The 26328-nt window shown below is 36.3% G+C and overlaps 1 protein-coding gene across 1 annotated transcript in view; it reads right to left on the reverse strand.

Moving 5' to 3' along the window:
- Window positions 1-26328, reverse strand: part of ADAM28 (ADAM metallopeptidase domain 28) — a 43817-nt gene that overhangs the window by 8477 nt on the left and 9012 nt on the right. Inside the window, exons 4-16 of the mRNA XM_008578184.1 lie at window positions 24542-24620; window positions 23265-23341; window positions 21421-21613; window positions 20570-20641; window positions 19601-19672; window positions 18564-18733; window positions 15568-15652; window positions 11680-11810; window positions 10499-10676; window positions 9038-9127; window positions 5922-6117; window positions 3777-3879; window positions 1560-1719 (exon numbers count right to left, since the gene is read on the reverse strand). Coding sequence (XP_008576406.1) covers window positions 1560-1719; window positions 3777-3879; window positions 5922-6117; window positions 9038-9127; window positions 10499-10676; window positions 11680-11810; window positions 15568-15652; window positions 18564-18733; window positions 19601-19672; window positions 20570-20641; window positions 21421-21613; window positions 23265-23341; window positions 24542-24620 — 1606 coding nt within the window. The remainder of the gene's footprint in view (window positions 1-1559; window positions 1720-3776; window positions 3880-5921; window positions 6118-9037; window positions 9128-10498; window positions 10677-11679; window positions 11811-15567; window positions 15653-18563; window positions 18734-19600; window positions 19673-20569; window positions 20642-21420; window positions 21614-23264; window positions 23342-24541; window positions 24621-26328) is intronic.

Here is a 26328-nt window from a genome sequence, read left to right on the forward strand (position 1 = left end):
ACCCACACCTCGCTCAGCCAGTGAGCGGGAACCGGTCTGTATGTGGGATCCGAACCCTCGGCGGGAGCGCTGCCACGCTCCCAAGCGGCGCACTGTAGCAGTGCGCCACCGGGCCGGCCCACAACAGATGCTTTTAAAAGTGGTTCTAACATGTAATTGTCACAGGAGGAGGTAAAGATGCATAATCCTCTTTATTGTGTAAACGTTGGGGCAGGTGCAGGGGAAAGAAATGGAGATGGACTCTGTTGCTTATGGTATTTCCTCAGTTAAACCTACCCTAAAGAGCTGATAAAGTTTATTTAAACATTTATTATTTAAAAAATCCAAACTACTCTATATCTCAGAAGCAATGAATATACAAGAAGTTAAGAGATGAGCAATGATCTGCAAAATGAAGATAAAGCTTATTCCCAGGACTACTGTGAGGATTAAATGAGAGAATTCATGTAAAGCACCTGGTACCAGGCCTAGCATTAATAAGATGATCTTATACCAGGGGACACAGGAATACCTAAATTCTGCCTTAGTCCATGTCCCTTTTGACTTAAGGCTGCAAAGAGATATATGACCAAACATAGCAACACTCATGCCAGTCATGTGATGATGTCTTAATGTCTTTGTAAGCTTCACCACTAGAAAACTTAAAGAAATTAGTGTCTGAAACCTGGAAAATCCAGTTATGTGAAATTTTTTGTCCTCGATGCTGGCATATATTTGGGGAGATAAAAGGGGAAGAAAGAAGGTTAAATACTATGAATACCTCTTAAAGGCAAACCTTAACATTTTAATTTCAAATCAGCAGCATTTATAAACTTTTATAAATTTATATTTTTCGTTTCATGAGCTCAGAGGTCATATCAATTCCATTTACTTTTTTATATTTACTTTCCAAAAATTTTTATGAGCAATACTTATACTGAACCACAAGGTAATTTTAGACTCATCAGTGAATAAATTTGCATTTAAATAGAGCCAAAACAGGTCAGGTAAATAAGATAATATTTTCAGGATGGGCTTTACCACAATGAAAAATCAGGGAAGCTCTTGGGTCACGTGGGTATGTTAGTACAATAAATACAGTAACTCTAATCTCCTATGGGAGATGAACCTCCTCATTATCAAAGCTTATGTGTCGGCCCTGGACAATTAGTACTGTGCCTGAGATTGTGAGTTCATTATATTGTTAACGGATGTGCAAATCTGTTAACTGAAGCCCAGTATCCCACACCCTGGCACTTTCGTGGGTTCTGAGACTTAGTCTAGGAAAAGAAAACAGATGCTGCTATGTGTTATCAACATGACGTCATACTCTTCTTGAAATCATGTCTATGAGAGTCAGTTCTTTCTGAATTTCACCATAATGTTTGAGAATATTAACAACAATGCTCCACTGTTCTCATTTTTAAAATATTTCATAGTTTTCTACATTCAAATCCCTAGCTGTTGTACCAAGGCATGATGAACCCAATAATTGGTCAACAAAGCAACTAGTGAATTTTTGAGAAGCAAATGACAACAGAAAAACACCATTTTGAGTGAAAGTTGCAATTTCAACCTACCTTGTTCTTTCCACACTTAGTTCCATTGGCCACCATGCCTATTTCCTGAATTGCGTCTTCAGGATCAAACATTTTACATGTCAGGAAAGTTACTATACGTCCTTTCCAGGGCAAATTATCTGACCCACCTTGACAGAACAACTTTCCGCACATGGTGTCACTGAGGAAAAAGCCAAAGTTTATTGCAGGATTTAAATTGCAGTTTTATACAAATGCAAATCAGCTCTATGACTATCAATATTTAATTAATGGTATTTCTCCCTATAGCAGAGATTTCTAGTTGTACCTTATCTCAATTTCCTCCTTATTCCTTAGTAAGAAGACCTCTGAATATTAGCAAAATACATTGCTGCTCAAACAAGCAGCATTTCTTAGATTCCTGTACGGCTAATTTTTGCCAGTTGACTAAGTTCTGGGCAATGGGGAGAGAGCATAATCTTAAGCACAAATTCTAGAAGGTGACTTTAAATGAAGGAGCGTGACATATTCTTCAGCATTTTCTCCTTTTTGCTGATTGGCATGTGATAGCTGGAGCTGGAGAAGCCATCATAGACCGAGAGAAACACTTGGCAATGGAGGTCATGTGTATGACAGAGCTAGAAGATATAGAGAGGATGGATTCCTAACAGCACGGAGGGCACCTAAGAAATCAGTTTCTATTTTTATTTCAGCTAAAGTTACTCCTTTGTTTATGACTTGGAGCAGAATAATTCTAACAGATAAAAGCCCCAACTCTCACTATAGTTTTGTCAGTACAAAGCTGAGCCTCCCCTGCCACTCCACACTATCAAGTGGGGTCACTAACACAACTGTCTCCCTGTATCTGCAGATTAAACTACTCAGCACTCAATCAAGATGTCCACTTTCCACCAAGGTGACTAAAATTAAAACCAGTACAATGGTAGTCAATCACTTTACACAGAATTCAGAGGAGAGTTGTGAAAAAGGTATTCCGAAAGTGATAGGATCAGATTTTTTTAATGACTCTGGTCACAGAAGAAAATATTACTAAGGAGTGAAGGAAGGCATGCATTCTTTCCAAACCTGAGAAAATTTTTTCTCGAATCATTTGGGTAGAGCCATATGAGGATGACCTTAGGGCACAGGAAATTTCAGGCTGTCTCCATTACAGACAGCAACTACTAGGAAGTGACTAGGAGGGCTGTCTGTGGACAAATGAAATATTTGAGCCTCCAGTTGCTGAAATCATCCAGTGATTGCACAAACAGTTACAGAGACAATGGTGTGTGTGCAGAGGCTGTGGAGAAAAGATGGTACCCTACTCTCTTCCCACTACCCACTTACATATTGCCCTTACCCTGCCCTGTTTGTATTAAGTTTTACATAATTTTTTCCCCTTTTGAATCTGACCTGATTTCCTATGAAGGAGAGACCACAGGATATGATTGTCCTTTAGGCCAAGATTCCCCAAGGATATGACCCTATATCCAAAATATATGTTGTTTGGTAATATCTGTCATCCATCAAAATTAATGTTTAATAGAAACACTTCGGAAAATGATGATCTTGTTCTACTTGTTATTATAAATTACTTTGTATGTGTAAAATTCAGAGCAGGTACAAACAGTTTATTATAATTGGAATTTTAAAAGTTATCTTAAAATGCAGAACAAAAAAATGTAGAAAAATCTCAAGTTTATCGGGTGTGATACTCTAATTTTTTTCAGGGTATCAATACTAAAAATAAAACAAACTTTGATGGATTGTTAGGCTTTTCTCTTACCATGTCTTTTCTTTATGTAATTCCATGGCAAGTTTAAATGACACTGCACAAGCACTGTGTTGGTTATTTCTCTGGGTAGGCAAACATTTTTATCCCTAGACATAATCAAACATGCTAGATTGAAAAAGTACTTAAATTATACTGGGAAATGCATGGACAAATTCCCAACCAGGCCCATTCTCTGTTGTATGTTCCATCTCAAACATTCATTCTTCTGAACAATGACTTTACTTGGTACCATCTGCAACACACATCATGAGAGATTTGAAGAAAGAGATTTATTTTTTATTTGTCTTTTTAGAGTCAGCACTTCGCTGCAAACATGGCACATAGTAATCACTCAGTGAATGTATGTCAAATGATTGATGTTCAATCCACTTTCCCCTTAAGTGAAATAAATCAGGACGTGTGGCTGGAAGCGTGCCATCACCTGAGTGTCTGGAGCAGGAGGGCTCAAACAGCATGACACTTACTTTGCTTTGCAGGGAACGATCGTGTCATTCACTTTGTGGCAGTACCCGTACTTTGACCCAGCTTCATTCCTGTGGTAACATGACTTATCTGCAACCTTGGTTCCTGAGACCAGGCATGGTCAGTAGGGACATATTTGAAAAGAAAAGAGATAAGAAATTCAATGCTACAAAAAAACCAGTGTGAAAAGTACTACTTTGGCATAATTCCATTGACCATTGTCAGAAATACAGGCTGCAATAATCTGATAGCAAAGGAGCTTTCTGGAATTAAAAATAATCTTTTAAGTATTCTGTTATTAGATAAAGGCTATCTAAATTTTTGGAAGCATCTGCATGATTTACTGAAGGTTAAAAATCCATCTGAATATGAAGACTTAGCCAAAAGAGCTACAATCATCTTATTCATAGCCCACAGATAGATAATGGAATGTTTTCTTGTGGGTATGTGCTATCGTGACAACTTCCAGCCAGGCTTAGTCAAACTCCTCCTACGTGCCAGGCACAGGCTTAGGCATCACACATTTCATTTCTCATGTCATTTTCCTCAGATCCACATCAGATGGTCAATTAAACATAGTGGTTAAGAGCTCAGGCTTTAAGCATGACTGAGAAGCTAGCCGTGTGACCCTGGGCAAGTGTCTGAGTGTCTTAACCTCTGGGGTTGTTCATCTGTAATATGAAGATTCATGTAAGAGTGCCCACCTCATATGATTGCTGTGAAAATCAAATGAATTACTATATGTGAGCCACTGAGAACAGTGCCCGGTCAGTAATACGTGGCTGATAAATATTAGCCGTACTTATTGTCATTCCCATTTTATCAATAAGAAAACTGAGAATCATATTAAGTCACAGAGAGTCATGTAAGAGTGCCCACCTCATATGATTGCTGTGAAAATCAAATGAATTACTATATGTGAGTCACTGAGAACAGTACCCGGTCAGTAATACGTGGCTGATAAATATTAGCCGTACTTATTGTCATTCCCATTTTATCAATAAGAAAACTGAGAATCATATTAAGTCACAGAGACAAATAAAAAGCCAGCTTTATGCCCACAGACCTGTGTTTCATACTTTGCAGGTTAATTTTAAATAAATTTGTAATCCTTTATGAATTGTAAAATTTGGAATTTTATTCAAAATCTGTTTTGATCTTTTATGATGGTTCCCTTTAAATAGATGGTTTAAAAGATCTTCCCCATTCCAATATCAGATAAATATGTTCAATGTTAATTCAGTAGGTACTTTTGAACATATTATCTTTGATTTATGGGTATTTAATATGTATGCTGTTAAATTTCAAAATATTTTAGGGTACTCGATATATTGTTTTTTATTAACTCCAAACTCAACTACTTTGTGGTCAGAGAATGTGCTTTGTATGATCCCAATACTTTTAAATGTACTGAGACTTATCGTATTGCCCACAATGTGATCTATCTTGGTGAATGTTGTGTGCACATGAAAGTAATATGTATTCTGCTGTTTGGGGTTGAAAATTCTCTGAATATCACTTAGGTTATGCTGGCTGATTGTTCTATTAAATATACTCTCTTTTTTGGTTATTTTTATCATAAATTTTACTCTATAAATGTAAATTAAAAAGAAATTTAAAGGGTTTCACTGTTCCTCCTGCTCTTCTGCATTGCCATAGCCTTTTTATGGCCTTTTCTCCTCCTTTCTTTGCTCCTGGTCTATCCCCCAACACACCTGCCACCTCTACACACACACACACACACACACACACACACACACACACACACGCGCGTCCATGGGTGGGTTTACTTGTCTGAGCAGGATCTTAGGACTGCCAGATAAAATACAGGACACTCAGTTATTTTGAATTTTAGAAAAAACAATTTTTTAGTGCAAGTATACCTCAAACATTGCACGGGACATACTGGCACTAAAACAAAAAGTTGTTGTTTATCTGAAATTAAAATTTAACTGAGCTTATTTATATTTGCTAAATTTAACAACCCTAAAACTAACCTTCTGTCTTAAAATACACTTATCCATGATTTTGAGTAGTGGCACAGTTTCTGAGAATGGGACAGAATGGTCCTTTAACACTGATTAAACACTGTCACCTGGAATGATTTTTCTTTGCAGGTGCATAGAGAGCAGGCTCTGTCTTCCTACCTGGTCCCCACAGCTCGGTGCACTGCTCCTGCAGCGTAGGGCATGTCCCCATCAAGCAGTAGCCCCTCCCATTTTGGCAAGGGAAGCCATTGATGCGGAATCTATCATCAGGGCAATTACCAGATTTACCATCACACATTTCAGGCAGGTCACACTCATCTTTTGCTGGTCTGCACACCATCCCAGCCTTTTTTAGCTGTAGGAAAACAAAAATTGAGAAAAGATTTTTTTCTGCCTGCCTTACCCTAATACCTCAAATTAATGCAAATAATACTTCCTCCTTGGCCTATTTGGGCATGGTTGTTGGAGGCATCATTTTATTCCAATTTACCTTTGCATTATGTCAGTCAAAACCATCTCCTGTTATATCAATTTTGTAGATGTTGGCCAATGCTCTAAATCTTTAAGCAATCAATATTTCTAAATTTGTAGCACAAACACTAAAGAAACGTAAAGTAGAAAAGAACAGAAAAGAACCAAGCAACATCTTTGACGCAAAGAAGGAAGTTATTTCTCCCTTTACGGAATGCTTCTTTGTCAGGATTTTCAAGGAGATTTAAATCTGCAACTTCAGGTGGAAGTGAATCTTCCGTGTTAAGAAAGGTATGTTCACAAGCACCAAATCAGCCTAGTCTGAGACTTTCTCAGGCATCAAGTTTCCTAATCCTGAATTCCTTTTATTGTATGCTCAGATATTTCTTTTCAACTTACTTCTTCCTGTGGAATGATTTATCATGAGGGAGAAATCACCAAATTTTGCTTTGACATGTTAACTCCATTGTAATCTAGTACTGCCAATCCTGCAGTTTCCTCAAGGAAACCTTAGTAAGACAAATTCTCCCAATTATGTGAATCTGAAGAAGCATGTTTTTCTCTAGCTGATGTGTTATTATTGCATCTAACAACTTTCAATATCTTTATACAAGTTACAGGATCAAATCCAAATTGCAATCAGAGCAGAAGAGATGCTCCAAATTCAATCCCCATGGTTCCAGCCAGACTAGTCATGTAACAGCTATCACACAAACCTTGTTCATACCTTCTGCTACATCGTTGCTCTTTCTCTCTGTATCCTCACTTGGAAATTCCTTCTCTTTTTTTGTCTAAATCTAAATTTAAATTGATTCATTTTTTTCCAGGCCAATGAGAAAGCCTTCTTTCCCATGAAGGCTCCTGTGACCTCTTCAAAGCAAATCGCTGTTCCTACCTTCTGCATGTGATAGCAGGGAGACCTGCATTAGTGTATGGATTTGAATCTTGGCTCTGCTGGTGGCTGGGTGCTTAACTTTAGAAAATAAATTAAATCTCTCTGAAAATCCATCTCCTCATCTGACATCTACTCTACAAGGTCATTGTGAAAATTAGGTGAGAGTATACAAGAAAAGTATTATATAACTTTACCCTAATGACATGGGCATCTAATCATACATTTTATTTTCGTCTGTTTCATGTGCGTATATCACTGCCTAAAAGAAATAAATAGTAAGTTCTTTGAGAGCAAAGTCTGATTTTTCTTAATCTCCCATAATCACTAACAAATAGCACTTAATAAACACTTGATGAATACTACTTAAGTTCTCAAATTTATTTCCTGATGGCCTTTCTTATTTCTTCCCTATCCCTTTGACATTTAAAAATATTATACCAAACACTATGTATGGGCTGGTATCTGCATATTCATTCTGCAAACAGTTATTGAGTATTTAAAATGTATGAAATTCTGTGCTAGGTGAAGGTGAATCAGTCTCCTGCTTTTACGAGTCAATCTAAGGAGACAAACACATAAACAAATGATCACAATGTAGATATGCAAAAATAGAAAGCACAATAATAAAGTTTACCTTGAAGGAAAAGTCAAAAAAGTCTCAAGAAAATAACATGTTTTTTAAGAATTTCACTTTGAAGTGGCTTCAAAGGTTGAAGATAGGAGCACCCCCACACCATTCAAAATAAAACATTTTCCACCAAGCACATCGTTAAAGGCAGGTGCAATCAATTTTATGAGATTTGGTCCAAGAAGGCCATACGGCATCACAAGTGGCAGGTAGGAGTAACTAGCACTGGCTTTGGAGCTGGTCATATCTGGGATTTGCCCACTAAATAGTAGCCTTGCAATTTATTTAAAAATTTTTTTATTTGCATATATTTCTGTGTAGATCATGATGTTTTGATGTACATATACACAGTGAAATGATTACTATAGTCAAGCAAATTATCATATCCATCTCCTCACATAGTTAACTTGTGTGTGTGTGTGTGTGTGTGTGTGTGTGTGTGTGTGTGTGTGTGTGACAGCCCCTGAAATCCACTGTCTTAGCAAGTTCCCAGTGTACTATATGTATACAGTCTGGTCATCATGCTGTACTTCAGCTCTCCAGCTTTATTCATTCTACATAACTGAAACTTTGTACCTTTTGACAACATCTCTCATTTCCCCCATCTCCCTGACCCTGGTCATCACCATTCTACTCTCTATTTCTATATATTTGACCTCTTATGATTCTACATGTAAATGAGATAGATAATGCAGCATTTGTCTTTCTGTGCCTGGCTTATTTCACTTAGCATCAAGTCCTCCAGGTTTATCCAGGTAGTCTTAAATCATAGCCATGTTATTTTGCACATTTTCTGCTTGGACCTTCTATTTCCTCAAAAATAAAATGAGATACGGCCGGCCCGGTGGCGCACTGCTACAGTGCGCCGCTTGGGAGCGTGGCGACGCTCCCGCTGAGGGTTCGGATCCCACATACAGACCGGCCACTCACTGGCTGAGCGAGGTGCGGGTGCAACACTGAGGGTTGCAATCCCGTTGCCGGTCCCGGTCCGGTACGGGCGCGACACTGAGGGTTGCGATCCGTTGCCGGTCACGAAAAAAGACAAAAAGGAAAATAAATAAATAAATAAAATGAGATAATAATACCTACCTTGGAGGGTCATTGGAAGATCAAATAGGTCATGTATGTAAAGAACTCAGTGAGCACTTGATAAATGGTAAGTGTTATTATTTTATAGAAAGAAAAATATTGCCTTGCTTATATCACATAACATAATCACTGAGATGTTAATATAGAAAAAAATGTAATCATAATTATTAAAATATAATAAAATAATTTTACCTGGCACTTTTCACAGCATTCTCCTAATGCACATTGAAAACTTGCTTTGGTTTTACATGTTTTAGCATCACAACAGGTGTTGGTACATTCCTAAGAAATATAAGATAAGAATGCAAATGCCAATTACTTTTTGGTCCTATTTTAGCACAATTCATATTAAAATTTATTCATCGCACAGATGTTACTTTGGTAGAGTCTGGAAATAATTTTTAGGAAAATGAAATATGAAACAAAAGTTCACATTAGAAAAACTGAGATTTTGGAGCAACTGGTGGTTGGTTGTTTTTCTGAATTCTACTTACATCCTTTCTTTTTTTAACTTGAATATCTTTTCTAGTTCATCCATTCTCCCACAGTAATACTAAGAAAAGATCTATTCTTTTTGGTAAAGTATATGCAAAAACCAAGGAAAAAAGACAGTTTTTAAAATAAAATTCATCTAAATACTTACAGAATATAGTTAGTGAAACCCATCAGTTATGTACCTTACCCAGCAGTATATTCAATCTCTAAAACATGCACAAAAGCTAAAGATATCATTCTTTATCCAATTTTGACATTTAATTTAACTGTGGTTAAAGCAACACACTTAGTCTTGATCTTCCTGCTTTGTTTCTAAGAAATCAGAAAGCTTCCTGCACAAAGCATTGGAGAATCTCCTATCTCAGAAGCTTTCCCCTGCAGCTGTTTAGATTCCTATGGAACGGTGATACTTTTAGAGTTACATTTAAGAGTTAAAATTTAGTTCAGATATGAACATCATCAGGGAAAGATTACTCTTTCTCATAGAATGAATTAATTTGTAATCCTATTTCAAAGTTTCTGAAAAGCCAACCCTCTGAGGGCTTGATGTATAAGCTCATATTCGGTGTTAACAAGATGAGGGTAAAAAGCCCATTCAGAATCCTTGTTGCCCTGTGATAAGGGTGGGATCAGGGCTGGCACTTCAAATGGTAACGACTCCTGAGTCCCAAAGCAGGAAGAGCGGTACCAGATCCCTGTGCCGGGTGGTGCTGGGACCCTGGAAACAGACACACCTCAACCCAGATCTTGTCTCTCCCATTTGCAAGCTCTGTGATGTTGGGCACACAAGCTATTTATATGCCCTGAGCACTGTCACAATGTTGTGCCTAAAGTAATACTCCCTAAGTCATAGCCACACAGGAAACTTGAAGTATCTCAGCCAGAATGAGGGGGGGGGATGAGGATAGAAAGCCCAAGTTGGGGAGTGGTACTTTTTAAAAAGGGATGGAGAAGGAACCATGAAAGGAAAATTAGCGAGGTCTGGGAAACAGTGCAGGGTTCCTTGTCAAAAGACTGGCCTGACAAATACCTACAAATGAACATATCCAAAATTATAAGACACATACAATTTTGTGGTGGGCCACACATTCTTTTATAGTTTACCTTCTTAGCAATTGAAAAACAAGTTAGATCATTTTAGAAACTGCTTCGTAGTACCTCGGGAGTCCCACAATCGCAGTCCTCTCCCATTTCCACCAACTGGTTCCCACAGATCGGGATAGATATGATATCTGTCGGCAATGGAGCATTAAAAAGGCAATTTGATAATTTATCTTCAAAGAACTTGTCATAGCTGATGCGGCTGCAGGAGCTGAAGTCTGTGGGTATATAGAAGCTGGGAAGGTGGGGAAAGAGAACACAGAACAGAGCCATGCTTAGCACGTGGGGAGCAGTATCTAACACTGGCTATGGTGACTCCTACAACCTGCCGCCAGAGATCAAATCCATCCACAGACCAGCTGCTAAAATAGCAGCTCATTTGTACACCTGAATTAACCATCCTAGATGGACACAAACACCTCCAGCTTAATGAGAAAGTGTGGTCACGTCCCAAAGTGTATCATCCAGGTTGCTTTTAATAAAACAAAAGTGCTTCTGACTTATTCAGATAATCTTATTGAGCCTAAGGTCTTTTAGGGGTTGTGAAGTTCAAAGGGTAGCAAAATCATATTTATTTACATGTCTAAGAATTTACACTCCTTCATGTCAATACCTATTGACAGAATCTCTTCATCTGATAAAGATGAGGTTTAAAAATTCAGTAAAATCTGGGAGAGAGAACATAAGCTGTATAGCTGGCATGCAGCCATATGCTATCTTGTGAAGGGGCATGGGAGAATAGCCCCAGCTTGAGTGGGCTGGGGAAGGGGAATAGAAAAGAGGAACTGAGTGTATAAAAGAGATTGTGAGCTTTTTAAAGATCAGGTTGTCTGACAACTTTGCCTTTGGCAAAGCAGAAACGTGTAATCCTTTTCACAGACTCTTTTCATCCTCCTGTGAGAAGTTTCTTCTTTAATTAGATTTTTTCCCAAGAATCCTTTCCCTACCATCACCCTTTCTGAATTCATAGAATACTTGATAAATGCTAATGATTTCCTGAAACCAGGTTTTGTATAGATAAGATGATGAGTTGTCACAGTAGCAAAGAGACAATAAATTTATACTATGTCTTAGTTAATGAAAAATATTACATATGGATGAGGAGTAAGGTATTGGCACAGATACACATTCTTTCAATAACTCAGAACGTGAACCTGTTGTTGAAAATGACCTAAAGAGTAGAACAGTCTGGAGTGGATCAAACCAGGGACACACAGCATGTTCCCAGAGAGCCTCACCTTAGTGCTCTGTCCATCACGCATATCGTGGAAGGGCACTTGCAGACGTAGGAGTCGTGGAACATTCCAAAGTTGTGGCCCATTTCATGGGCCATTGTCCCCGCAACTCTAAGAAGATTGCTACTGTGGTCCTAATGGTAAAAATGGAGAAAGAGATTTTTTGGTTTTCAAATGGAATTGTAACTCGAGTATGTGTTTTTCATAATGAAATATTTTTCTGTCGTCCAGTAGAATAGAGACTGATTTTAACTTCAGCTTTCTCAACTACCCACCACGTCTGTCAGTCTGTCTGTCTGTCTGTCTGTCTGTCTCTCTCTCTCTCTCTCTCACACACACACACACACACACACACACCTCTGGTACTGAATGCTCATCACAGCACGTATTGTCTGCCCTTTGCTCTGGTAAGAAGATTCCTACACTGAGGAAAATTTTTCAGGTTTCGTGCCATGAGAGACAATGGCAAATTTTCTTCAGCAATGATAAGGAATACAAACATTAAAAAACAAACAACAACAAAAAAAACTAACCCACCTTCCTTCCCCTTGGCTTGCCTTTCAATACTTCCATATTAGTTTTAGAAGTCTTCTACGTGTTTGGCTATTAGGGATCTAAAATTGTTTGTTAGCCTAGCACTTTAACATGACTCGTATCTTTCTCATTTCTTATCACTGCAAAATTAGACATCAGTCAATTCCAGATTTGCCCTGAAATTCCACTGCTTGAACTCCAGCCAATAGCCAACTTCATAACCAGAATGCTTCTGATTTGAAATGCTCAGACTAGCGACTGCAAATTATCCAGTAGCAATAAAACAAGGCAGGAGAATTGCTGCTGGGTATGATTTCCTATTGGGAGACAGAAATATACCAACAATATCCACCCACAGAAGCTTGATTCCTTTATCTACTTCATCTCAAAGAACCACATGGAAAGATCGTGAGGAACAGCACTAGAGTGGCAAGCAAGAAACAGCTGTGTTAGATGTAAAGTTACCGCCTACATTCATGATATTCTTTCATCCTTTTGAGGTGAATGTGGTAAACCCTACTGTATTGCAATATGAAGCTGTCCAAATAGGGAAAAAATTCAAGCCAAAAAGCTTGAGAAAAATGGAAATGTGTTTAGAAGCTTTTCAGTTCTTTTAAATGCAGGATTTCTTCCTTTAGGTAATGATTTTCCGAACTTAAATGGTTTCTTCTCCTATTCTGTCTTCCTCCTCTTTGAATCCTACCTACCCTTTGAGGTCCACCTTAATCAACCTTCCCTGACCACATTAATCTTCATCAACAATCCCCTGTTCTGAATTACTACCGCAGTTTTCAATTCTATAATGTAGCACTAAGCTATCTATTATTGTATGGTAGAACTATTTGCTTTTAAGTAGGACAGTTTCTTTTCCAATTTTATGACAAGCTCTTTCAAGGTGGAAAATATATATTTTATTTCTTCTGTCCACCCCATGAAGGCTGTCACAAGCTCAGGCTTATAAAATATTTACTAAAAATGTATTGGTTCCATGTCTATGTAGGATGCAGAAAGCTGGAAAGAGCATTTTATTCTTGCACTATCAAGGACAAAGCAGCTAAACTTAAACAATTATAACTTCCCTTGAATCCTCCAGTAAGTTGGGGTTACGGGACATCCAAAGAGCCTGTGAAAATATGTTTAAAATGAAAGCAAAATAAAATTTTTCTTAGACAACAAAACTAAAAAATATTTACTCTATCACAAGAAATGTTAAAAAAAAAAAAAAAGTAAAAAGTTCCTCGGAAAGGAAAACGTGTGATAGCAGATAGAAACTTGGATCTTTACAAAGAAAGGAAGACTGCTTAGACCGGAATAAAGTGAACGGAAGCATAAAATTTTTTTTTTCCTTATTTTAAATTGCAATGAAAGATGACTTTCTAAAGCAAAACTAGTAAAATAGTAACAATGTGTTTATGGTATATGTAAAATCAAACATATGATAGATGGGAGGGAGCAATTTGAGGAATTCTCTTGTAAAGCCCTTACACTACATGTGAAGCAGTGTAACATTATTTCAAGGTAAACTGGTGAGTAGAGATGTATAATAAACCTTGGGGCAACCACTGAAAACAAATAAAGTTACCAATATAAAACTAAAAATGGAGATAAATATAAATATTTTTTAAGTACTCAATTTTAAAGGAGGCAGAAAAACAACCCCAAAGACTAAATGAAATAGAAAACAGCTAACAAGATGGAAGATTTTAGTCCAACAATGTTAATAATTCTATAACATATAAATGATGCAATAAAAGACAGATTGTCAGATTAGATTTAGAAAAAGTAAAAACCACATGCATATTGTCTAACAGAAATCTTTACTAAATGTAAATAAATGCATAGGTTAAAAGTAAAAGTAAGGAAAATCATGAATCATGCAAATATTAGCTACAAAATGTTGGATCAACTATATTAATATCAGGCAAAGTAGATTTCTGAACAAGGATTATTTCAAGGATGCATATTTCAGGATCATGACATGATAAAAGGATCAGTTCTCCAAGAAGATGTAACAGCTATCCTTATGTATAAACCTAATAACAGAGCTTCAGACTACACCTACTCAAAACTTAAAGAATTGAAAGAGGAAATAGATAAATCTATAATTATACTTGGGTACTTCAATACTCTCTACATTAGGATTTAACTTGACATAATTTACGATTATAGAATATTCCATTCCACATGAGTAGAAAACACATTCTTTTCAAGTTTGTAAAAGCTCTGACCAAGAACAAATCTCAAAAAAACTAAAAATAAAGAAATTCTACAAAGTATGTTCCAAACTATAACAGAATTAAACAAAGTATCAATAATGGAAACTATTACAGCACACTCGTAAGCAACATATAAGTCAAAGAAGAGATCAAAAAAGAAATGAGAAAATATTTTGAACTGAACAAAAATAAAAACACACATATACAGGTATCTTGGATGCAGTTAAGAGAGTGCATAGTGGGAAGTTTATAGCATTAAAAGATAACAAATTAAATACAGAGTAGGTAGAAGGAAAGAAATAATCAAGACAAGAGCAGAAGTCAATGAATTTGAGAGCAGGAACGCTGTAGAGAGCATCAGTGAAGCCAAAAGTGTTTCTTTGAAAAGACGAATAAAATTCGTATACCCTTAGCTAGGGTGAGTAATAGTAATAAAAAGGACACAAAATATTAGTATCACGAATGAGAGAGGAGACATCACTCCAAATTCTATAGATATTGAAAGGGTAATAAAGGATATTATGAATAAATTTGTGCCAATTTAAATAACTGGACAGCTTTCCTTAAAGGCAAACTACCAAGGCTCACTTAAGTAGAAATAGACAATTGGAATATTCCTATATCTATTGAAGAAATTTAATTTGTAGTTAAAAATCTCTCCATAAAAAAAACTCCAGGCCTGTATAGTTTTACTGGTGAATCATGTTAAACATGTTAGGAGGGAATAATACCAATTCTACTTTAATATTCCAGAAAATCAGAGATTTGGGAACATATCCCAACTCAATTTATGTGGCCAACTTTACTATACTAGCAAAACCTAAAGAAACACATTACAAAAACAGAAAACTACAAATTCATCCCCTGCAAATATAATTGCAAAGACCCTGAGGATATATCAGCATGTTGAATCAAACAATATATGAAAATATGTAAAATACAAGATAATACATTATGACTATGTTAGGTTTAAACTGGAATGCAAGAATAGTTCAGGATTTAGGATTCAATCAATGTCATTTATCATGTCAAAGGACTAAAGGAGAAAAGCTATAATGATCTTCTCTGTAGGTTCAGAAATTTAAAAAAAAGCATTTGGCAAATGTGAATTAGAGAATCAACAGTTCATCTTCAAACAGACCTGAACAATGCCAACTGAATGATAAGGAGAGCACATTGTAGACATAAAAGCAAGGCCCACGGTTGTTCCAGAAAATTCTGTTGCCCTGCGAGAAAGAAATGAGTTTACATAACAAATTATGATGTTAAGCTATATTTTCTTATTTATTTTATTTTTAATTGACACATTGATTGTACATATTTATGCGGTACAAAGTTATATTTCACTGCATGTATACTGTGTGTGAGGATCAAATCAGGGTAATTAGCATATTCATCATGGCAAAATTTATCATTTCTTTGTGATGACAATGTTTGAGCTCCTCTCTTCTGGCCATTTGAGAACATACATAAATTATTGTTAATTATACATGACTAGTACTGCTGTATACCATCAGAACTTACTTTTACCATCTAACTGTGATTTTGTATCCATTAACCAACCTCTTCCTATCCCCTGTCCCCCACTCTCTAGACAGCTCATTCCGAACTCTAAACGATTGGCAGAGAGACTCATGTTGTGAACTATCACTCTTGAACGTTTTCTTTAGTTTTTGAGTTTGCATTAGACATTTTTTCTACAGAATGGCTTTCATATAACTTGAAATTCAGGTACCTGGATGTAATCACATTTAATATTTTCTATCTGTCTTTCATAATTATTATATTTTTCATTGTGGAATTTATCTGTTGTCAAGAAAAAGAAAGACTTTTATTGTTTGAATAAATGTTTCTCTCTATATATCTCCTTTTAATATTAATATTGCCACATGTGCTTCATTTTAATTTATATTTTTCCTATTATTTTTTAGATCTATTTACATTTGTCTTCCTTTAGTACTGTTTTAGCTAGTAGGATTTGGAGTTTGGGTCAATTTTGAAAGTATTTGTATTACGGAACATTTATGTTATTAAAATATTTGTCCTACTGATGAGGGGTTTGGACCATTTGCACTTATTTACATAAATTACATATTTGGTCTTTAGTAATTTTAATTTTGTTTTACTTCATTTGTTAAAACTAAGTTGTAATGATTCCATGCTCTTTTGTTTTTGTTCTTTTGCTGTCTATACAAGATCCTGGTCCTTGTCTATCTCTAGAAATTTGAAAAGTAAGCATAAATTTTTTTAATTCCCTGGTTCATGCATTTACATGAAAAATTGAACCTATGTTTCCCCACAAAGCAACAACAACAGGGAGTATTGATTCCACCATGCAAAATGAGAAAATTAGAAAACTTCCTCCCACTTGCCAATCCCCGCAAAGTTTTATCTCTTTATGTAATCTTAGATTTTAGACATTTGTTATTTTGAAATTATATTTTGCGTTATTCATATTTTAAAGATTTATGGCATGTATGTTCTCCTTTTAAATTATATTGAAGTATTTATACCTAATTCTACATTTGTGTAGTTTCATTTTTCACTACTAGCTCATTTATAAAAAATAACATCCTCCCACATTCTGAAGTTATCTATTTTGATGCCTCTTTTTAGTAAGTAGAGTGTGTCTGAACTCTAATATTCTTACATGTTTATATTTAGGTTTAGGTATCTTTTGTTAATTCTTGGGTAAATGGTAAGACTTTCAATTTATAAATGGAGGAACAAATATTTCCTTCCATTATATCTCTGATTAGTGCTTTTATTCTATTTGTTCTGGTCTCTTCAAGAAATATACTCTCAACATTAGATTTCCAGTTTTTAGCCGTACATTTATCATCTTGTCTATGATTTTTATATTTCCACCCTATTACCGTACAATGTGGGAGTATTTCACAATTTGAGCATGGCTCTGAAACCAGTCTGGTAAGAGTTCAAGTCCCTCACTACTTACTAGGTGTGATGTCTTGGAAAATCACTAAACCTCTCCACAAAGAATGGGCTCTGTCCTGTGGTGTTTCCTTGAGCCTAAAACTCTCCTTTCCAAATTAATAAATTGTGTTGACTATTCTCCAAAAATAGCCCTCCAGTGAGCCAGCCTTGCAGTGCCCACAGCCTTAGTGTCTTCCCCTTAAATCTGGGCTCTACGACTTGCCCTTGGCCAAAGAGGATATCCATTGGTGACACTGTATGACTTTGAGGTTAGATCATATGAAGCCTTAATGCTTTCTTCATAGGCCTCTTGGAATATTTATTCTGGGGAAAACTAGCCACCTTGTAAGAGGTCCAGCCATGGACCTGAGACAGCCATGTGGGAGGAAGTTCATATTAGCCGCATGGAAGGCTCTTTATGGAGATATATGACCAACCAGCCCCTCCGCTCCAGTCATACAAGCCCAGCCATGGAACATACAAGCGACTTATTCTAAGCCCAGAAGTTTTGGACTGATATGTTTTGCAATAATAGATGACCAGCACTGAAACGCTAATTCATTCTGACAGGACACAGCCCACTGATTTCACATGACATCCACTGTTTTCTCAGGAAGTGGACTTTCCAGTAACTTCAAGTCAACACTTGCTGCTTGCTTCTATCAGATTCTAACTGAAAACTGTACATCACTTCAGCAGCAATTTCTTATTTCTTTTGAGGCATATGCTCAAATCTTATGTAATTTATAGCCATTACATTTATTTCTTCAGATGTTTTTAATTGGTCATTTCAGCAGGACAGTGGAGGTGTGGGGTTAGAATATAATCCTCAGTTGTCCTTCTATCTTAGAAGTTTCTCCTAACTAGATCTTAAAGCCAATCAGTTCTTTTTAAATATTAAATCTAAATCCTTCTTTCCATGATCTAAACTTGTCTTCTTTACTGTATAACCAAGAAAAACAAACTTCATATGAATCATTGCTAAATTATTAGCTTCTCTTTAAAAAAAAGAAAATACTTGGATCGAAAGTAAGAACATATTCAACATAAGGTCCAAGCAAATGCTTTTTAAACTTTTAATCCTACATGTGTGAACCTCTTGCTCTCACCCTCTACTCTGAGATACCACTTGCATTGCCAAGGCTTTGAAAAGCTTCCATGCTAATTACTACATAGTATGCAAAGGGAAAAATCCATACATACGTGATTAACTGAGCAATATCATGACGCTTTCTTCTTGGGAGGACACTCCCCCTCCATTTAGAAAAATTTTCCAAGGTGACGCTTGCATTTGGGGTTATCTTTATCTTATCCTCATCAGTCCAGATTTCCATACCAACTAAGGCCACATGAGTGTTGAGCTTTTTATAAAGCTGTCCAAAGAGAATACACGGTAAAGCAACGACTTACAATGGTGATATTATCTTTTCATATTTCCAGTGTACTTCATATTTTCAAACATTCATAACAGCACCTTAAAAACCTTATTTACAAAAATACTTATGAAACGGAAGTTAACATCTCCTGTTACAGACACTAAAATCCTCATTCAAAAGGAAAGGCAGACATCCTTAGATAGTTCACATCTGTAAACTCCTTTTTTTGGAGCAAAGGCCAAATTGAGACAATCTTTCCTTGTAACCTCAAGAAATACTATAATTTTGCATTAGCAGTTCATTACTATGGCTTCACCTCAACTATATTTACTCATATGTTTTGCATTGTTCTTAGTTATAATATTTCAGAATTAGCAAAGTTGGCTCAGTGGTGGTTTGGGATTAGAGAAGTAATATGCTCCATGGAAATGTCCTACCTCCATGAATTACACACAATAAGGTAAGTGGTTGCAATGGTCTGAATGTTTGTATCTCCCCAAACTCATATGTTGAAATCTTAACCCCCAAGGTGATGGTATTGGGAGATGGGACCTTTGGGTAGTGATTAGGTAATAATGGTGGCACCCTCATGAATGGGATTAGTGCCTTTATTCAAGAGACCCCAGAAAGTTGCCTTCTGTATGTTCATGGACCTGAGAATAGTGTGGTAAGTGGGAAGAAAATTCTCTGTCATGTTATAATACTACTCAATTAAATAGCAAAAGTCATGGTCATCCCTCAGGAGCCAGCGAGCAGCCTTGGTCTCAGGGGCTTGACTTTCCTTCCTGCCTCATGTGCATTCATGGAAAAAACACGATGACACTCTTAGAAAATTAAAATTGCATTTAATAAAATATATCATACCATGTTGACATAATTGACCATCTCGAACACCCTCTTTCTTATTTCATCTGGGTTTTCATTGTACTTTTTAAACTAAAAAACAATAAAGCAGTCAAGATAGAATATGGTCATTAATAGAAGTTAATATAAGTGGAAGGTAAAAAAGGCAACCTTGCTTATATTACTTATCAGTGGTTATAATTCAGGACCAGTTACTAAAGTTAACACTTAAAAATTGGAAACAAATCAATTCCTTATTTTTTTTAGATAAATTAAAGTACTTTGGAGTGGAGGTGATGTTTTCTCCCTTAAAGTACTAGCTCAATGTAAAGCTCTAAAGAGTTATTGCAGTGTATTTTTAGTTAAATTCTATGGTCTCCTAAGCTGTGAAGAATAGCTTATTCATTTTTTAAAAATATATGAACAATAAATAAATTCAGTGCAATGAGAAAGGCCAAAGTGGTAGGGCCTGAACTAACTAGTTTATTCCTATTTTCATAGCACAAGATTTCCTTCTTGAGATTAGGCAGATGAATCCTGTGTTTAGAAAACCCAACATATGAAAATAAATTCTTCTTAAAGATAAGCAGTAATTATCACCAGATCTGCTTTTTCAGAAGATTTTATTCATAGGCTTTTATATTTGCCACTTTGTGATGAGCAGAAACATTAATTTGCAAATGATTAACAGAAGACAAAATGACACACAAACAAATTTAATTGGACTAAGTTGGAAGCTCCTAAATCAGTAGGAAAAGAGCATTATAGGGTCAACAATTGAATTTATGCATATCATATCAGTAGCCCAATTTTGAAAAGGAGAAATCATATCAGCTTAATTATAAATGTCAAATTTTATAGGTTCAGAACAATTTTTAACCATAGCTCATACTCATGAATTTTCAAAACAGATTTAGACGTTTAATATCTCACATAAATAAATTTATCTAGAGGCGGATTTTAAAAACCACATTTAGCTACTATAATTACCTCACCATTATCCATGACCAAATAATATTCTATGTATTTCTTACGTTCCTGAACCTTCTGGTCATCCAATTTCTGAAATATAAGGAGGAGAATTACTAGGATGACATCTTTCTTTGCACAAGTCCTTCTTTTATTTAACATGTGTAATTTTATAAGAGGCTGGTTGATACCCAGGAGTAAAGGCAGACAATATTAGCATTTTAACTCTAACTTAACAGCCAGGATTATCTGCAGACAAGGCTCAGAATGTTACACCTAGAAGGGACATCACTAATGTTCTAGTCTGACCGCTTCATTTCAGCAGTTTACGTGATTACATAACTCATTAATATGGCAGCTAGATCTAAAACCAGAGTCTCTGCGTTTTTTGAACAGTAGACTTTGCAATGGGACTAAATGTAATGGGAAGCCATTAGAGGGCTTTAACAGAAAAGAGACATGGTGTGATTTACAATAAAAACATCACTTTCCTCACCATCCTGATACAAAATAGAGACAATTTGACTTCAGCATCCTCCCAGTGTTTTTTATTTTTTATTTTTTTGTTGTTGTTGTTGTTTTTAAGTAGCCTTCTATTACTATCATGATGAACAGCCCCTCTTACAGGGTAGGTATTGTACTTGACACTTCGTTTTAACCCTTGCATATTGTTGATGATAATAATTGATCCATAAGTACTTGTTAAATGAACCATGAGTGAACAGCAATGTGCTAGGATTAGTCTCTCTATAACCTGCTCATTTCAGCAATGACCGTAAAGTTTCCATAAATTGCACTGCTAATACTTGAACCCAAGGAAGCAGGACAGGATACGTGAAAGTGTCACAAACGAAAAATGAAGTTATACATACAACCAGTCTTGTGGCGGACAGGGCCACATTCTGCTGCCATCCCTGCACCCATAACACATCATCCATCCCACAGGAGCTATTAGCCGTCTTTTCATCAGGGTTATACTTGAAGAGTGCATGCTCCTGTCCGTCCTGATTTGTTGGGCTTAAAGGTTCAATGAAGTACCTTTGATCCCCTTGACTAAAGTAGCCCCTGAAAAATGTGAGAATTCAGGTTTCTTAACAAAATTTTCTTACATTTGGGGTATATAGACTTATAGGCTCTGACAAGAAACCTTGCAAAATTCCTAGTCAATGTGAAAGCAGTTAAAGCTTATGGAAATAGAATACTGTGAAATTTACAACTGAAGATACCCTTACAGATTACATACACTTATTTTTGCTATAAGGAAATAGGACCTGTAAGGGAGAAGTGACTATTACAATGTCTTATAACTAATATGTCAGTTCCGGCACTAGAATGAATATTTCCTGACTCTCAGTCCAGAGTTCTTCCAATTTTCACATTGTGCTTGCTCTAAAGGTACACCGAAAATGAAGGGGACTATGTAGCCTTATTGATAAGGGTTAAAATCCTATGTCTGTCACTTATTAGCTGTGAAACTATGGTAAAATTCCTTAAATTCATAGGCTTAGTTTCTCCATCTATAAAATGAGAAAAATAATATCTATGTAGTACAATGACTGTAAAGATTGAAAGAGAGAATATGAGATAACATGTAAAACATGTGATCAATAAATATTGTCCATTTCTCCTCAATTTTCTCTGCTGAAGCCCTAAGCTAGGATTTATTAAACCAATATTTAGCAAGCACCCATTATTCATTAGTCACTGGGCTAAGGATAGACAGTAAAAAAGAGTCATGGTCTCTTCCCTTATGGAACTTATGTTCAAATGAGGAAGATTAATGCATATCAAATAATCACAGAGTATATAATTATATAGTAAATTCATAATATATGTATAATTACAACAGATTAATTGGTATGAAGAAAAAGTACAAGAGCATATAATAAGGAAACTGAATTAGGAGTATGGAGAATTAGAATTAGAAGACAGCAGGAGCAGATGTGGGGAGATAAATTATATGGTTTATTGCAATGGTCTGCATAAAGTATCATGGTAGTTGGACTAAAATGCTGCAGTGGAGACAGAATGTAATGAACAATCTCAGGAAATATTTAGAAGAAATAATCAATAGGGCTTGATAAGGGATTGAAGGGCCAAAGTCAAGAAGTCTTCAAGGAATTTAGGTTTCTGGATTGGGCAAATGTTTATCTGGCTATGCAATTGATTGAGATAAAGAACACAGGAAAAATACCAGATTTGGAAGATAATCATTAGTTTGGTTTAGGGCACATTGAGATAGGAATTTCTTTAAGATATTCAACTGGAGATATTGAAAAGGAAGTTAGATAATCAAGTCTGTGCATCAGAAAAGACACCTAACTATAGACAGATGCATGGAAAGTCATTAACAGACAGAAAAAAATGTATGTCATAAACATGGATAAAACAAGCTAGAGGGAGAGCTTAAAGTGAGGGAGAGGGTAGACAGAAGCTCCCATTCCTTAAAGATTTTAACTAAAGCTGAGACTCAACATCCTGTATTTTTTTAAAAAAGCAAACAAATCAATTTAACTCTGAAAGCAATTCAGATGTATAATTTACAAACCACTATTAAGAGAAATAGTGTTTCTTTCAAATTTGAAAATTTTATAGCCCTTAAGATTCATACTCAACTATAGTATAATTAATTATATTTGAAATTCTCAGGTTTATTAAATACACACACACACACTCTGTAATTGTAGTTACACACAAAACATTTATTAAATCTTACCTTAGACCCCTACACGTGCTGATGCTAGCATCGGAAACTTTTTCATTAATGATGTGTCCTTGATAGTAGCAGTCATCCTAAAGAAAGGGAAAAGGGGTTTTATAAAGAAAAGTATGTGTGATTTTTAGACCCATGGCCAAAGTTAAACTTGAAATTTTGAAACAGGATCTGTGATGCCTTCAAACCATTTTGTGCTAAACAACAGTCAACATAGGGATGTTAAAAAAAATTAAATAAAAGTTGAAATCTATAATGTTAGTTGTTAATCCCAAAGTGCTTATAGGGTGTTAATTAAATGTTGGTGTTGCTGAAATAGGATAAAAATGAATAGTGCTTAGATATGTCAGTTTATACCTAAGCCTCCCAACCATCACACATTCTTTCTTCCCCCTTGCCTGATTGCTCATTGAAGTTTTTTTCATAAAAACCTACAAGCTCTTTTTCTAACAGATGTGCTATTCAGATTGGGTTTTTGTTTCTTGATTTATCCAAAGAGCTTCTCCTTAACTGGATCAGCACAACATTCCCTGCCTCCATTTGGAGCAAAATGCTCATCCTACCATTTTCCCATGTGGGTGTTCCATGAAGGACCTTTCTACTTTGGGACAGATGAGGTATCTGTATCATTGCTGTAGATGAGAATGCATGAAGGGTTCCAATAGCAAATGGAGCTCAAAAGAGAAGACATGAATGCCCTTACACAGCTGCACACTGTCACCTGCGTCACTCTGCAGAAAATAACTCTATGGAAAACAAGAAACTCCTCTGCCCGTCCTCCCACTGGGAGCCCTTGAAGGCTGGGAAAGGTTACCACAGTTGTCAGGAACGCCTTTATCCCTGTTAAAATGTAAAAAAAGTTGGAGATCAATTAAGTAATTACCATTACTGAAGAAAAGCACCAAAGCTATAATGCAGTTTCACTACTACCATTTGCCTGGGAATGATATTGCCTTTAGGACTATGGGTTACAACCCTATTAACAAGGAACCTAGGGTGGGCCGGCCTGGTGGTGCACTGCTATGCTACAGTGTGCCACTTGGGAGCGCGTCGGCGCTCCCGCCGAGGGTTCAGATCCCACATACAGACCGGTTCCCGCTCACCGGCTGAGCGAGGTGCGGGAGCAACACCGAGGGTTGCGATCCCGTTGCCGGTCCCGGTCCGGTACGGGTGTGACACTGAGGGTTGTGATCTGTTGCTGGACACGAAAAAAAGACAAAAAGGAAAACAAACAAACAAACAAAAAAAAAAAACAAGGAACCTAGGAGACTCTGTTATACCATGATTTGTGGGCTTGTGATGACCTCCTTTCCAGTGGAATTATAATATGTTTCCGTGTAGCCTGGGCCAAGGAGATTCCTGGAGAAAGAAAAAAAAAAAAAGGTGGTGGTTACTGATGCTAATTGCAAAGTCCAGTGATCAAAGTGAGAGCTTTCGCTGGGAGTACAGGCAAGTTTTAACTCCTGAGCTCCTCCTCCTAACCCCTCAAAACAAGTCCAATCACAAAAGGGCTGCTTAAATTGGAAAGATTGGGAGGGGCAGGGGCATTCCTAAGTAGTGTGGAATGTCTTCTTTTTTGCATGCTTGTTTGAAGAGAGACTTCAGGAAGAAGCAGAACTGAGAAGGTCAAAGTTGATAAAGATGAAAGATATGAGCAATGCTTCTCACCAGCTTGCGATAACTGCATTTTTACTCAGTCCTTTTCAGTTACCAGGGACCGTTAACAACTGTGGCAGAGAAAAGTTTGTTTATTGGAAATTAACTTGAATTGGGTAGTTAGGACCCTTCTTGCATTTTCCACTGTTTCTTAGAAGTCTTTCAGTTAGGCAACAGAAAATAGGAGTAAGAATATATGTACATATTCCAGCTTCGCTGAGGAACGACTGACAAATGAAGCATTGTATATATTTAAGGTGTACAACTTGATGATTTGATATACATATAAATTGTGAGATGATTAAAACAATCAAGCTAATTAATGTATCCATCACTTCGCATAGTTAGCATTTGCGTGTGGGGGTGGGTGTGTGGTGTGAATACTTAATATCTATTCTATTAGCAAATTTCAGGTATGTGATACATCATTATTAACTATAGTCATCATGTTGTACATAAGGTACCCAGACCTTATTCATATTATAACTGGAAGTTTGTACCAACATCTCCCCATTTCCTCCCTCCTCCTCCAATCCTTGGCAACCACCATTCTACTCTCTGTTTCTGTGAGTTTGATAATTTTAGATTCTACATATAAGTGAGATCATGCAGTATTTGTCTTTCTGTGCCTGACCTGGGTTACTTAGCATAATGTTCTCCGGTTTCATCCATGTTGCAAACGGCAAGATTTCCTTCTTGTCTGAGGCTAAATTGTGATATGTGTGTATGTGTATACATACATACACACAAATCCATACATTCCACAACTTTTTTAACCATTCATCCATTGATGAACACCTAGCTTATCTTGGCTATTGTGAATAAGTAATATGATTTTTAAAGAGACATGGCAAGGAGAAAAGAAATAGCTTATATGTTTAAAATGCCATCTCTATAGCAGGCACTGTGTTAGAAATGTTATATGCATTATTTAATCCTTTCCAATATCCTATGAGATAAATATTACTATCCTTGTTATTCAGATGAGATTAAATATTTTTAAATGCAAAGAATCATATCCAGATCAGTCTGAATCCAAAGCCTATACTACTTGCATTATACCATACTTTTTCCTAACTCCAGCTGATTGTAATATTTTGCAAAAGGTGATAGCCTGTTTTGGGGGAAAGAAATCTTGCTGTCCTATATAGAATAGTCTAGGTGTTGAAAGAGATTAAAAACACACAAAATTAGAAAAAAATTTAAATATCCTATATTTAAACTTTTGAAATAGTTTAAATACAGGATGATCAAGATCTGGGAAAAGCTGTGGCAGTAAAATTGTAAAAGAAATGTTAAATTGAGATGAATGAAATGAAGAGAATGAAGGTTTAACATATGAGAAAAATGGACGGGTTAGTGAACAGCTGGGTAAAAAGAGCACTGATGTTCGGGTCAGGAAAGCCTGATT

The sequence above is a fragment of the Galeopterus variegatus genome, unplaced genomic scaffold, assembly GCF_000696425.1.
Source record: "Galeopterus variegatus unplaced genomic scaffold, G_variegatus-3.0.2 Scaffold1641, whole genome shotgun sequence".
Taxonomy (NCBI): Eukaryota; Metazoa; Chordata; class Mammalia; order Dermoptera; family Cynocephalidae; genus Galeopterus; species Galeopterus variegatus.